Source organism: Rousettus aegyptiacus, unplaced genomic scaffold (genome assembly GCF_014176215.1).
Source record: "Rousettus aegyptiacus isolate mRouAeg1 unplaced genomic scaffold, mRouAeg1.p scaffold_m13_p_2, whole genome shotgun sequence".
In the NCBI taxonomy this organism is placed as follows: Eukaryota; Metazoa; Chordata; class Mammalia; order Chiroptera; family Pteropodidae; genus Rousettus; species Rousettus aegyptiacus.
The window spans coordinates 119,172,044-119,187,451 of NW_023416295.1; the positions used below are offsets into that span (position 1 = coordinate 119,172,044).

Sequence of the window (15,408 nt, forward strand, 5' to 3'; positions counted from 1 at the left end):
GTAATATTTCAGCTGCTTTCATGTTAAAATCCCACTGGCCTTTTACCTCGTGCACTTTGGTTCATCAATGTTGGTTGCCTGCTTCTTAGGACTCCTTTGGAGTTTTGTTACAGACTGTACTGAGATGTCTCACACTGTGGGACATGCTTTGGGTGCTCTGGGACCTCTTGCTTCTCAGAAGTGATTTCTTTGAACACTTGTGTTGAGTTCCTTGAAAGACAGTTTTGTGCTGAGTGGCATGTTCATCTTACAGAATCTGCTTCACTAAAGTCTTGCTATCCAAACAGAATTATAGTGAAAGCTCAGCAGCAATTCCAGCAGAATTCTCACCCTTGGGAGGGCACATGGAGGGTCTGAGTTAGATCAGTCAAGCTGAAGATGTCATTTGACAGGAATATGAAATATCCCACCTGCAAAAAAATTTAATTTTCATAATTTGAGTAGTTCAAAGGCCCCACATGTAGATATCCTTTGAGTACCTGGTCCAAGGTTCAATAGTTATAGATTATAAAACTCAATCCATAGTAGTGTGGATAATCTGAAATTTCAGAGAGTGTAATAGTAAGATCATTTACAACACATAAAAGTCAAGTAAAACAACACATAAAATCTAACTAATGATACATTAAAATGGTATCTAGCTCTCCTGTCCTGCCGTCCTTTCTCTGTTATAAGTTTCTGAGGCAGATAAAGAATAACTTAATTTTTTGACTTAAGTCTTTTCTCTAGCTTTCTCTGGCTAAGTAAAGAAAATAATTTTTCATCTCAACTAAGAAATTAATTGAGCAGCATCAGCATGTCTGGGGTTTAACTCAAGAAGTAGTAGAGAAGAGAACTAATAATTTGTGTGGTTAATTTCTGCCAAGCACTGTGCAGAGTTCTGTATTGCATTTTATCTCTAATTATCATAGCAACTCTGTGGCATATCCATGATTATCCTTATTTTCTACAGATATAGTGACTGTCTTGAAGAAGTTATGTAAATTGACCAATATCACACATATCATATTGTGTTAAATGTGAGATTAAACCCAGATTGACCTCACAAATCTGATAATATACCCACGTAAGACTGAGAGTAATTATAGCCAATATTCGAAACAATAAATGTTTTCAGTGTAGATGAAAGTTTTGAAAATAAAAAAGTAATGGAATATATCTTTCTATATTCCAAACAAGATTCTGAAATTAAAATAGAAGACTTAGACTGTTAATAGACTTTCAAAAATAAAAGTCTTACTGGGAATATTTAAAAATAAAACTGAAATCTTATCATTTAAAATATAATTGTTTTAGGCCTCAGTGCATTATTGAGCAAGAAAAAAAAAGAAATCCCAGAACATCAAATATTTAACATTAAGCACTTAAGAGAGTTCTCAGTAAGAGGGAAGAAAGTGAGACACTGAATTAATTATCTACTGGTGTTTAATCATTCAGGCATTTTTAGTGATTCAAATTATGGTAAAGCTAAGGGAGTTAGGCATAATTTCCAGGAATCCTTATACCTCTTTTTTCTGAACTCTCTTAGTATCTCACTTATACTCAGAGACATCATCACAGTTTCCCAGACACAGCATCTGCCACTCAGATTTCTGTAATAAACTGGAAGTGTTAGAATCCAGCTTGTTTTTAAAAAGAGGAGAGGAATAGATAGCCCAGGAAAAGGACCACAAAGTAAGGTCTATGTTCACTTCTTAACATTATGCAGATCTCATGAGCAATATTATAGCACCATCATCAAAATCAGGGTTCCATATAAAGAGTTTTGAATGGAATGGTCTGTTAATTCTTGTTTTTTTGGCAAAGGCACTCAACCTGCCTTCCTTAATTCTACAAACATGTACAAAATGGACTTGAACTTCATAGATCTTCAATTTCCCCCACAGAACTAGTTGGCTCTTCTTTCTGCTGTGTGTACTGGTTTAGGGAAGTTTTCTACTTTGGTCTTTTGAAGTATTTCAGGAGTTGTTTCCATTTCTGCTTGCGGTAGTATATTTTTAGTGGCATAAAGTGCTATTTTTCACTTTCAAATGCCCCCTCTGTCTAAAACATGCTCAAGAAATAGATGCCTTAAAAAAGATCTATTTAATGAAACAAGTGAAAATAGTATATTCAAACATGCTTCTGGAGGCGGATGAGTCTCGAGATGGCATTCTCCAAAGTTGATAACACACCATAATAATCGAATGTCAGCATTACTTACTTGTGCCGCTGTCCACCCCTGGGGTCCTTCAGGACCGTCCCTGCCAAGCTCTATTTGAACACCTGTAATAGCAGAGAACTTCTAGCCAACCAAGTCTATATCCTAAATCAAGAGCCCTGCTCCCACCCCACCCTAGCAACTTTACTGCACACTGGAATTACTTGGAGAGCATTTAAAATGCCCAGGCCCACCCCAGAGGGTTGTTGTGACAAAGAAAACAAGAAGTTATACATGAAAGCACTTTATAAACCATAGCTCAACAATAAAAATGTAAGGCATATCATCATTTGCCCTATTAACTAATAATTTCTAAAAATAAAAATTTCTCCATCATTCTAACCTGTCTAAACTTTTTTAGATACTGATTCTGACATCCAACTTATTTTCTCTCCCAGCTGTCAGATGTCAAATTTTTCAATTAGAAATTTTATTTGTTTTATGAATAATAAGTGAATATTTCTTGAGGACCCATGGGATTCAAGACACTAGACTATGTGTTTGTTATTTTTATCCAGGAGTCATATTGGCCCAAGCTAGAGAGTAGGGAGCTCTTAGTTCATTTGCTCTGGTCAGATTTCCTTTGCTTCTTCATTGACGAAACATTGGTGGTTTAATACATAGTGGTCGCATTGTTTTTCCTTTTTTTTTTTTTTAATCTAGCCATATCTGTAGATTTCTACATTTGCTTGGTTTTAAAAATATGTATATACATATGTTGTGTTTACCTCCTATAAAACCCCCAAGGTCACTCAGAAATAGAGCTATAGAGATGCTTTAAATAGTTCTAAGTATATTTTTAGCAACTTACAAGTAAATTGGCTTTTAGGATATCTATATGGTTGTTCTTCATTTCTCTTATTTCAGAACTAGTTCTTAGAGAACTAGGGTACTTTTTTTGAGCTGTAAACTTAAAGCCAGATCTAGCACAAGATGCCAGAGAAAGTCTGCATTTGCTATTGAACTGTTAACTCCCCCTGACTGACTGGTCCCCGAAGTCTTGGGAAGTTAAGAATTCTGAGTAGTAAGAATTCTTTCTGAGGATGGCAGACACTTACTCCTACTTAAGTAGTTTCTCTACCTCAGCATAACCTGATTGAGATTCATTCCATTTTCTGTGTGGATCACTTATCCAGCTCAGAAAACCTGACAGTGACTATTTTTAGGCTGAGGAGGAATCAGACTTTCTGGAGATAGAGAATATGCTGATGATGCAGTAGCCTTGTGTATATGCCACGTCTTTTGAACAGTCAGAGCAAAGGGTTTTTCACTTTGTGGCCAATATTTCTACTTTCCCATTGCTATTGGTCACTTAAATACCAGATTCATTTGGCATTTACACTTTTTAAAGCAAATAGGACATAAATTTTTTGAGTCTTCTGAAAGCTTACTCCTGGTAGAATTATGCTCTTATTAAAAAGTCTTTATATTAGTACTGACAGTGGAAATAAAAGCTTCTAGAGCTTGCGTGGTAAGGGATATGTGGTATTGTCTACAGAATGTGCGCCAAGTCACTATGTCTAAGCTCAGAAATTTTTTTTAAATATATTTATTTATTCAAATTAGTTTCAAGTATACAGTACATTGGTTAGACATCTATATTGTTCATAAAATGATTCCCCCAATTGCTCCCTCCCTCCCCGGCCCTCTACTTAACCATCATATTAATGCTAACTGCATTCCCTGTGCCACTGAGCTCAGAAACTTTTTAAAGAAATTTTGTGACCTTAATTTCTTTAATCATCTCTTTTAAAAGTTTTAAAACTTTTTTCCATTTATCTACATGGAACAAGATTAGAGCCCCAGAAATTTAAGTTGGAAAATTTTTATTAGTATTCTAACAACATGTTTAAATATCTATAAATACTATGTCAGTCTTTTCACATTTAATGCTGAAATCTGCCAGGTAAATCCTAGTATGATCATTTCATATATTATTTCTTTAGCTAGGGGCCTAAAATCCTTCACCTATTTAGCTATTGGGTTCTAGTTTTCTCTGAACAAGATACACAGTTAAACATCACTTTGCAAAGGGTCAAGAAAAGCCAAGGCAGTCTTGAAGAACAATAAAACTAGAGAACTTCCACTACCAGATGTCAAGATCCATTAAAAGGCTAAAGTAACTAAGACAGTGTAGTACTGTCATGAGAACAGACAGATTGACCAATGGAGGATAATAGAGTGTCCAGAAATGGAACTATACACATGTAGTCATCTAATTTATGATATGTGATGTTAAAATGCAATAAGGAAAGAATGATCTTCTCAAAAAATGATGATGGTTAGTTAAATCCATGAGGAGAAAATATATTGTTACCCTACCCATACTAGACATAGAAATCATTTCTGATGGATTACTGATCTAAACTTGAAAGATAAATAATAAAGCCTGTATAAAAAGCATAGGAGAACATCATCATGACTTTATAGTAAGCAAAGATTTCTTAAACAGAACACATAAACTACTAATCATAAAAATATAATAAAGAACTTTTCTTCATCAAAAGACCCCATTAAGAGCCTGAAATGATAAGCTACAGAGGGGCTTGAAAATATATTTGCAAACCATATATATATATTTTTTTTAATTTCCACAAATTGATAAGCCAGACAACCTGATAGAAAGTTGGGGGGGTGGGGTGGAGATTTTAACATATACTTTATAAAAGAAGATATCCAAATAATTGAGAAGCCATGAAAGATTTCTCAACACCTTAGTCATCAGAATAATAAAAATAGAATCCACAATGTAATAGAGTTGGGGGTTAGGGTGCAAAAGGGGAAGAGATTAAGTAGTACAAATTGATAGTTACAAAATAGTTATGGGAAGGTAAAGTAAAGAATAGCGATGGTAGTCAATAACATGATAATAATTATGTATAGTGCCAGGTGGGTACTAGACTAGTCAATACGTGAAAATTATATAAATATCTAACCACTGTGCTACAGTATACCTGGAACTAATATAAAATAATATCAAATGTCAACTATAATTGAAAAATCAGAAAAGAGGGAAGAATGTGAAGGGGAATAAGAGATTCATATTTCCAGGCATAAAACAAATAAGTAATGGAGATGTGGTGTACAGCATAGGAAATAAGTCAATAATGTTATAATAGCATTGTACAGTGTCAAATGATTGCTGGACACATAGTGATCACATCTTTAGGTATATAAATGTTTCATAACTATGGTGTACTCCTGAAACTAATACAATATTGTACATTAGCTATATTTTAATTTAAAACTATTTTAAAATTAAATAAGCGAAATTTAAAAAAGAAACCACAATATGATACCAGTACATACCCACTTGCATGCTACCACAGAAAAGACTAACCACAGCAAGAGGTGACAAAATGTAGAGCAACTGGAACTCTCATTTCTGCTGGTGAGAAGGTAAATTCATACAACTCCTTTGTAAAACTATTTGACTATCTACTTAAGCTGTGCATATTTATATCCTACAGCCTAACAATTCCACTCTTGATCATGACTCCCACAAAAATGCATACCTGTGTTCACCAAAGGCAACCTAGAATGTTCATAGCAGTAATATTTGTATAAGCCCAAACTGGAAAAGTCAAGATAGTGATTGCCTGTGGGACAGGGGAGTGATTTAAAGGAGTCTTGGGGGGAATTCTTTGATGCTGGTAATGTTCTATTTCTAGCTCTGGGTGTGGTTATACAGATGTGTTCAGCTTATGAAAATTTATCATCTTAAAATAGGATTTATACATTTCTCTGTATGTTTATTTTACTTCAATAAAAAGTTTAAAACCACCATAACTCAATAAGCAGACTACCAAAAAAGAAAAAAAGTCAAGTAAAATGGGGTGGGGGTGGAGGGTGAGATTTTAAGTTAATAAAAGGACTAGTGAGCCTGCTACAGAGAATGAAAGTCAATCACCAATTTTGCTAGCCAAACTCAGGTTAACATGAGACATATTTAATTTGCTTTGGACTCTTACAATACAGTAACTGTTCAGATTGTCTTCTTTAACTATCCAGGAAAAATTTAGGATTTAAGATAAGGCTCAATTGAAAATGGAAGTTAAACTTTTTGCTGCATCAGAATATTTTCCAAGTAGTGTATTTCAGTACACAAAAATAAATTTTTGTAAGTTAAAAAATATTTTATCAGCGTTTAGATCATCTGAAAAGGGTCAAAATTATTAGTGACATTATTTGAATGGAATATCACTAATAAAATACCCTTGACTAATGGGTAATGTGGAAAAACTCCCTAAGGTACTTTCTTCTGAAGAAATGTAAGGCAGACAAAGCTCATATGACCATGCACAGTCTTTCTGTCACCCCCTGGGAGGTTCTAATCAAGCCTTGGGCTCTGATTGAAATGCAGGACTCCAAGTGGGAAAACTGATTAACAAAATAAAAAATCCAGAGTGTTTCCCATGCAAACAATCATCAGCAGCGTATCTTAGGTAATTATGTAGCCCATAAATCAACACAGCATGCAGGGCCTTGGTCGTGGTGCAAATATCTTAATAGCTGAGACGTCTTTAACTATGAATAATTTATATCTGCTTGATCCATTTTTCTCAACCATGCTTCACTTCAGCAGGATGAACTAATCTTCTGTCAGGGGACGGACTCTTGATTATTTTTTCCTGATTTTCCTTCTGTTTATTTTTCTCATTTTGACACACTGCATCTTTTATCTTGCACTTTCTTAAATAAAGAGTGCCCCAATTCATCCACCCTGTCTGTTTGCCTTTTCTTTTCCTAGGCATTTTATTACACATTTCGGACTAAAGCCAGGGCTTTCGGACTCCTGCATTTCATAAGGCCCTCTGTGAATGGAACTGGGCGGCAGGCTAGGGAAATAGGCTTCATACCATAAGGCAGTATGAGCTTCTTGAAGTAGTTGTGGGGAAACATTTATTATGGAGAGCAATTGCCGGAAAGGGCTAATGATCAATTAAATGTTAGCATTTGTAGATCCCCTTCTGTGATGCAGAAAGTAACTGCCACATGGGTAATGCTAGAAAGCAGTACTTGCTAAAATAGTTTTGTCGTTTTCCTGGAGCCCATTAAAAGAAAGGCCAGCTGAGAGACATTCAGAGCAAATTCTATCTCATCTAATACACTCATCCCAACCATCGCAGCTCACCATGCTCAGCCTCCTCAGATCCCCATAGGTCTCACTGTCACTGCCGTTCTCTTGACATGTACCAGAGATATTTGGTAATAACATTTGCCTTTCTATAGACAGTCCTGTTGCACAGCGAGCTTCAGCCACCTTCTGTGGATCTTTTGCCATGCTTGAGTAATCTTCCTAGAAATATTGACATTACATACCTAGTACATAACACAATATATTTTTTAAGCACTTTGGTTCTATTATATTAAAGATTTCATTGAGGGGGGATTGCAAACATGTGGCCTGCAGTTTAAAAAAAAAAAAAAGTAACTCCATAAGGTGCAACAAAATAAGTTTTCCTGGTGAAATCCAGGAGTCCTATCCTGCTCCCCTACCTTCTCAGCAAGGGATCCCGAGGGGTTACAAAAAGAAGGGATACTACATTTTCCTCTTTGAGTCCTCAGTGCCTTCTGATGTTCCTGGTAGATAATTAGCACTCAATATAAAAGCATTTTAAAATCAATGTTGTTGTAAGAATGATGACTTAGCATAGAGACTTAGAAAGGCCAGTTCTATGAGAATCTGAGGCGGGTGATCATACATCCTGGCAAGAATCAAGTGAGGCTTCTTCAGCCTCCTGATTGTGTATTAATCCTGCCACGGATTCATCTTCTGTCCGGAACTTTTGTGTCTGGTCTCAGTCAAGAATATAAAATGCCAGCATAGCAGGGTCTCATCATGGAACGCCTTCTTAAATTGCCTGTACCCAGCTTCTGTTGGAAACCTAAGTGAGAGGAAAGATTAATATCTAGGAAAGATCCCCAGAGAGACATCCAGCCTGTCTACCCTAGGATCTGTCTTTATATCAAGTTGACTGTCACATTAGCTTGTCCCATTATAGAGACACCATCATTAATTTGCTTTTTAACCTTATGCCTTAACTTTGATGAAGGAACAGCCATTGGAAACCACCTCTGCATCCTATTATAAAAATGTGTTGAAGACATTACTCATTATATTCATTAGCATCGTCTATACATAAAACCCATGGAAGAGATATCTTTTAGAACTCCCTGCTAGAAGAATCTTTAATTCCACCATAAGGGCTACTTTCTCCTTTCCAACAGTGATAACTGCATATTTAACCATTTTTTTTTAATTGTCCTGATTTCCAGAAGTACAGAGTCATATTTTTTGTGCAAAATTCACATAACATGTAGTTAACCACTTTCAACAATGCAAGTCAGCATCATATAGTACATTTACAATGTCGTTTAACCATCACCTCTGTCTAGTTCCAAACCTTAAGCAGTTACCTCCTATTCTCATCTGCCCCAATCTCTGGCAACTACTAATCTGCTTTCGGTCTCTATAGGTTTGCCTATAGTTCAGTTTTTTTGCAAGTCTCTATTAAGCCTTGTAGGCAAGGCCTTTGTAGGTTCTTTGCCTTCCTTGTTATTTCCTTATGTTATATATTTTGTTTAAAACAAGCAGCCTCCAGATGTTTGTGGAAAGAAGTTGAGTGGAGAGCTATACAAATGAAGACCCTCCTTTTTACTTCCGGAGCTACTCGCCACCCTTCTCCATGCTACTCTGTGCCATGACCTGTATGGCCTGCATTATGGGCTCTCGTGCCATCTGGCTCCAGTTGATTTTAGCTAATAATGACTCATGGCGGTTGGTCAGAGGGAGGGAGAATAGTGACGTAGAGTGTTATTCCCCGGCTTCCTCCCTGTGGATTCAGTGGGGCTGGCTGCATACTTTGACCAAAGTTCCCAGCTCTCGTCAGGGAGCCCTCACCACATAGTCCTTGCTGAATCCTGGTTCCACTAACTGCTCAATCCTTTGCATTTCAGGCCTAATAGAGTATGTGGCCCTGTTGCTTCTGGTCCCAAAGTATTACATTAGCTCTTGTTTCCCACACTCTTAACCTGCCTACACCTTTTTAAATAGTTCCTTTATTAAATTCTCCTCAAATTATCCTAACTTGAGTGTACCGTCTATTTCCTACTAGGACCTGACTTAAATAAGCATATTCTACTTCATGGTTCTGTTCAGCTGTCAGCCAACATAGTTTATTCAGAGTTTTCTGCAGATCAGCCAGTCTAGTAGATTCTCCTAGGGCCAAACGATGTCTTCTCCCAGCCACCCAGAGCATTCACATCTTTTCATGGTTTTAAGGTGCAGGAACTTTGTTTATTTCTTGGGAGATTAAACAGCCTGTGGAGATACGGTTTCAGGAATCCATGCTTTCTCTGTGTTGTGGCTCTCTGCACTTGTCTGCATGGTTGAAGATGGCTCACCGTTATGGGCCCACACTGCAACAACAAGAAGTGAGAAATGAAGAAGGGATATAACCATTCTTTTTAAGAGCACATCCAGAGGGGTCACTTCTCACTTCCCATTGGCTGGAACTCAGTCACAGGCCTGCGCCTCACTGCAAATGAGGGTGGGAAATGTCTTTATCTGGGCGGCCATTTGCTCAGCTACAACTTAGGAAGCTTATTACTGAAGAAAGAAGGGAAGATGGGATACCAAGGAACAACTATCAGTTTGTCATTTGTAAGAGATTAAGTGAATAGTTAATAGAGAAACGTTATTACTTTTATTTTGTATACCAAATTAATTTATCTTTAGACATGATGAAATCATGTGGAAGGATACATGTGATTGTCACCTCACAAACTTAACTATTACAGTATAACAAATCAATGGGAAGTTATTTGGGAAATTAGTCCTTCGAAAATTAGTCCTTCTTAAGTTCCATAAAGATAATGTGAGAAAACGCCCTGCTAGACCAGAGTTTACATGAGGTTTGACCTGAGCGTGAGATGAGCTTGCTAAGGCGCACGCTCAAGTACAAGTAGGACTGCAGACTTCTGGGATGGAGCTAGAGATATCGGGTAACTTGTGCTTGGGTTAGCAGCAGAACTTTTTTAGGGTTGAGAGGTAGGCAGATCTACCCATGGGATGGAAGCTGTTCTCGGGATGGAAGGACAACAAAGCAGAAATGCGGGGAGAAGGAAGAAAAGCTAGGATGTTGTCAATGGCCTTGGACCAGAGAAATTAGCACAGCAAGGTGAGCAAGACCAGAGAGGAGCAGCCACTGTAAAGTTAGGTTGCGAACTAACTATGGGGAGTTACTAATAATATAATAGAAAAAGTATAGCCATAAAACTGCAGAACCAAAAAGTCCTCTTAGTAGAGTAAGACCTTTGGCTCCTCCCAGCTATTATTGAGACTCTGCCCCGGAATTGACAGAAAGAGATTTATTTAAGAGACACAGCACATACAAGAATCCTTACCCCTGAAATATGAATGTTGCTGGCATGAATGTTCTCTCTTTACCTTATTTATGAAATATGTTGTTTCATCCCTAACTGAAATGGCTCTCTCCCATGGAACATTCAGCTTCCTGAGTCAGGGCATACTGCCTGACTTTCAGCAATAGCAACATAGATTTCCTAGTTCACTATATCTGAGTTGTGCTTTTGTGATAAAGATGTGCTTGCAGAAAGACAAAGTTATATTAATGAAGTTGGAAATCCCAGAGCAGTAGAAAATCAGAAAAATATTTCAGAACAATATACAGTGTTAAAAAACAAGATAACTCAGAGGCTTGAAATCTTAATCTTTCAATAATAATATAATATTTTATATAGCACTTTGCAAATTACAAAATGTTTAACTACACATTTCCTCAATTTTATAGGTAAGCAAGCAGACTTAGAAAATTTTGGTAACTTGTCTAAGGTACCATGACCAAAATATTGTAAAAAGAATTAAATGCAGATGTTTTAACTCAATGTCCAGGGTTCTTTCCCATATGACTGCTACCTCTTCTGAGTTTTAAGAGATTTCATGAGTTTTTCTCATTTGTTTGTGCTTTCATTCAACAACTGTCTATTGCGTATCTCCTGTGTACCAGTCATTATCCCAGGTACTGATGATGCTGTGGTCTACAAGTGGTCTGCCTTCACAGCAAGCCTGCAGTCTAACAAAAGACAGAGGCGTGTAATGCAAACTGGCCATTTTGAAACAATGAAGTGTGTATTACAACAGCAGTAACATAGCAGGCTATGGACACATAAGAGAAAGGCATCTCACCGAACCATGAATCAGGAGGGACTTCCCAGAGGGATTGATGTTTACACTGAATCCCCAAGGATGGGTAGGGAATTGAAGAAATGAAGAGTATTTCAAAGCAAAAATAAAGCAAAAATATGTGAAGGCACTCCTAAGGGAGAGGTGACCCTAGATCAGCTTCAGAATAAGGAAAGAACTGATGGATTTACAAATTCAACTAGGTGTGCACGTTTCTACTATTTGGCTACCTGGAGACATCATCCATTCGTCCATCTATCCATTCTTCCTCCCACCCTCCTTCCCTCTTTCCCTTTCTCCCTTCCTTCCTTTCTTTCTTCCAACCATCTATCCATCATCCATCCATAGTAGGTACTAAGATTTTTATTGAATTAATTAATTTAAAAAAATATTTATTGAGAGACCAAGCAGGTGCCAGGCATACTATATTAAGTTATGTAGAGAGCATAAAATACAGAGACATTATCCCAACTGACATAAAGCTGAATGTGAGCTGGAAAGAGCAAGTGTCCTAAGAGATGCCCTAAGGAATTACCACTGGCTATGGGGATATTATATGAAGGAAAATCTAAGTTTTGGTGATAAAATCAATAACCACTATTTACTGAACATTTTTCTTTTTCTTTTTCTTTTTTTTGAATGTTTGTTTGCTAAATTTTTAATTCTTTTTTTTTCTGAAATTTGTTCTTCCATAGATTCCGTGGCAACAGCATCCGGGCCACTACTAGTTGAAGTTGCCAAAACTCCTGGTGCCAGCCTTGGGGTTGCTCTAACTACCTCGATGTGCTGTAACAAACAGGTCATTGTCATAGACAAAATCAAATCTGCAAGTATTGCAGACAGGTGAGTGTCGTAGGAAGTGTCAACTTTTCAAAACTGCATCTGTGTTAAAAACACATACACACACATGTGTAATACACATACACATGCACATGATAAAAATCCACTTACCTTGTCAGCCACCCCATCATGTAACATCGTCTCATCCAGATGTTCGGCGTGGTCCTTATGGATGGGGGGGGAAAACGTCAAACAACTGAGCAAGTTTTCCTACTGTGTCCTATGGTAATATACTGTTCTTGATGTCGGGTAGCTAAGCAGATCTTTATTATGTTGCATGTAGAGAAGTGATGTGTATTCCTGAATTATGAACAATTAAATCCTGCCACCGTAAAATCTTCCTCTTTTTTTCTTAAATAAATAAAACAATATTTTTTTTAAATCACATAATCTTTAAAGAAAGGTCCTAGTGTTATAGTGTGTTCATCTTAGGGTTTCACAATCTTCAAGAATACCTGAAAATGTCATTCATTTTCTATGACACTGAAATCGAAGTCCTTTTTACCGAATTCTTTTTCCCAATCAATATTTTAGACTTACAAGTTATTAAAAGGGGGACAAAAAAGATGACCTTACCACCTAATAAATTATTTTACAGCTCCTGGTAAACAACAACAACAACAACAACAACGAACACCTCCCATAGCCGAAGCACTCCAAGTGCATCCACATGGAATTATAGTTTTAGATGGAAGGGATGAGTTGAAATGCTTTTGTCTTGAGCAGTAGACTATACTCACTGTGGAAATGTTTAGATATACTCAAATGCCCAGTCTGCCCTGCATGACTCTAGCGCCCTTCTGCATACGCCCTCGCCATGCCTGGTAAACCTCCGGCTGTGATGCAGTGACCAGCAGCAGCCCCTGTAGTGGTCAGTCTACAGCTCCACTGTGATCTTACCCTACATTCAAACCTTTAACGGTGATGGCCACTGATCCAGGGGTGTTCTCCAGTTCCATAGTGCAGGATGCTTTAATTTTCTCCCTCTGTTTTTTTCCCATTCCACAGGGGGTAACCAGTTTAAGGAGCTGTCCACTTGACTGGTACGTCGGGATGCTGACTGCTGTGTTTGCTTTTCTCAACTCATCCAGTAGCCAGTCTCGAGTTCAGCAAGATGTAGCAGCTAGCCCCTCCCCACCCCCAGCTTTCCCCTTCTCTCACCATGCAGGCCTTGTTTTATTATTCATTTGACTCCTACATAATTTCCATCATCATCGAGAGCTTTTGTACTAACGTTTAACTCCAGAATAACAAAATGAAACGCAATAATAAAGAACCAGAGATCTGGGAGCCTGTGTGAAAAAGGGTTCTGAGAAAGCATTAGTTGACTCTTCCCATAAGTTATTCCCATTCACACATAAAATAGTTGTAAATGACCTTATTCCAACTCTGTCAGTCACATCTTGACATTCTGAATATTTACCAACTCAATTTATAAACCTAGGAGGGTAAAACTGTAGGAAAAAACTCAAGGGGAAACATTTTTACTCTTTTTCCCTCCTCTGCTGTTTACTTCTCCTCAACTTTCGTCACATAGGACGAGAGGAAAACATTTCCTTGATTTTTTCTGTATTTTCTACAAGGTTTTACATTCCTATTCATAGGTACTTAACATTTGAAAGGTGATGTTTCCTATAACACTCAAACTTTTCCTTTTTTTTAAGTAAATGAAAACTGTAAAATTTTAACTGTGAAGGACATAAAAGTCATATTCCAAAAAGAAAGGCACTTGACCATACTGAGTTCTTCTCCCTTCCACAGATGTGGTGCACTGCACGTGGGAGATCACATCCTGTCCATCGATGGAACCAGCATGGAGTACTGTACACTAGCGGAAGCAACCCAGTTCCTGGCAAACACCACCGACCAGGTCAAGCTTGAGATTCTTCCCCATCATCAGACTCGCCTGGCTCTTAAGGGACCTGACCATGGTGAGAGGATCTGTCTGGATAAATCTGTCTTCTTGCAGTCATTGTTTGCTCCAGCCCAATTAGAAAGCAGAAAGCCACTGAGTTTAATTCTGCCTTTATCATTTCTTTTGAAAACAGCAGGTTATTTTTCTTTGCTCTCCTTTGTTTTTTAAATCCCTTTTCCCAAGCCGCATTCCATTTACTTGAAACCCCCAAATTGAGGAAACATTGTTTGAGAATGTTTCAGAGAATTTTAGGCTAATGCTAAATAATATTTATTAAAAAAAGAAGAAGAAGAAGAAGAAGCCTTTGATGTACATTGAGAGTGGAAAGAAGGAAAATAATTTCACTTCCTATTATTCATATTGATTTCCACTCTACTTGAAAGAGAATGAAGGCCAGTAGTAAAACTTTCATTTTTAAAAAATAGTTGTAAATTGTGTATTAATAGAATAAATATTCCCTTCAAATATTTTGAGGGACAAATAGTTATATGAAGGGTTAACTTTCTCTATATTTCGTCTGTTTGCCAGCATAATATATTTCTTAAGATGGAGAACAACCTTTCTAACCATGTATCTTTCTTGAGAGAATCATATTTGACTACATTTTTTAGTAACAAGTGTTAGCTGATGGAATCTGCACTGTCATTGTCTTGAACCTCACAGATATGTTTGCTGAATATTTATATACCATTCACCTAGGCATCTGTAAACAAAACTTGGTGCAAAAACCAAAAATACTTTAAGACCAAAATCAAATGAAGAAAGACTCTTCAGTGGGGTCTTTGTTTTAGCTCCTTCTCCCTCCTTTTTCTTAAGCCAAGGGCCCTCCTTTTTTAATTCCTTGAAATCAATTCCTTGAACCTTCACTGGCACTCACAAGGTGTCCTAGAGGTGAAGAATGCATTTCTGTATGTTTAGGGAAAGAAAACAATTTTCCCTGGAACTGAAATTTTGCTTATGAGGAAGTCATTTGTGTTATGTGTCTCCCATCTTCTAAAACACACTGCACTTTTCCACAATTTGAGAAAAAAACAAAAACGAAAAAACAAGAGAGGGCAGATAATTTTCAGACTGAATGAGTCAGCTGGATACAACCTTTTTTAATTAAATGGAGCTTAGAAAGCCCCGGAGCTAATGAAAATCTCTAGTACAGCATTACCTTTATCAGATTTTAATTTCACACATTAGGGTAGAGAAATGATTCAGCATAGGCAAATTATGAAAAGAAATTCTGCCTCATTTGGG

The 15,408-nt window shown here is 37.2% G+C and overlaps 1 protein-coding gene across 20 annotated transcripts in view; it reads left to right on the forward strand.

The window, feature by feature from the left end:
- The window catches only part of GRIP1 (glutamate receptor interacting protein 1), a 585,894-nt gene that overhangs the window by 483,983 nt on the left and 86,503 nt on the right, over window positions 1-15,408 (forward strand). For all 20 annotated transcript variants that reach the window (XM_036238016.1, XM_036238017.1, XM_016148483.2 and 17 more), the window contains 2 exons: window positions 12,104-12,251; window positions 14,010-14,179. In XM_036238016.1, the coding sequence (XP_036093909.1) occupies window positions 12,104-12,251; window positions 14,010-14,179 (318 nt within the window). The remainder of the gene's footprint in view (window positions 1-12,103; window positions 12,252-14,009; window positions 14,180-15,408) is intronic.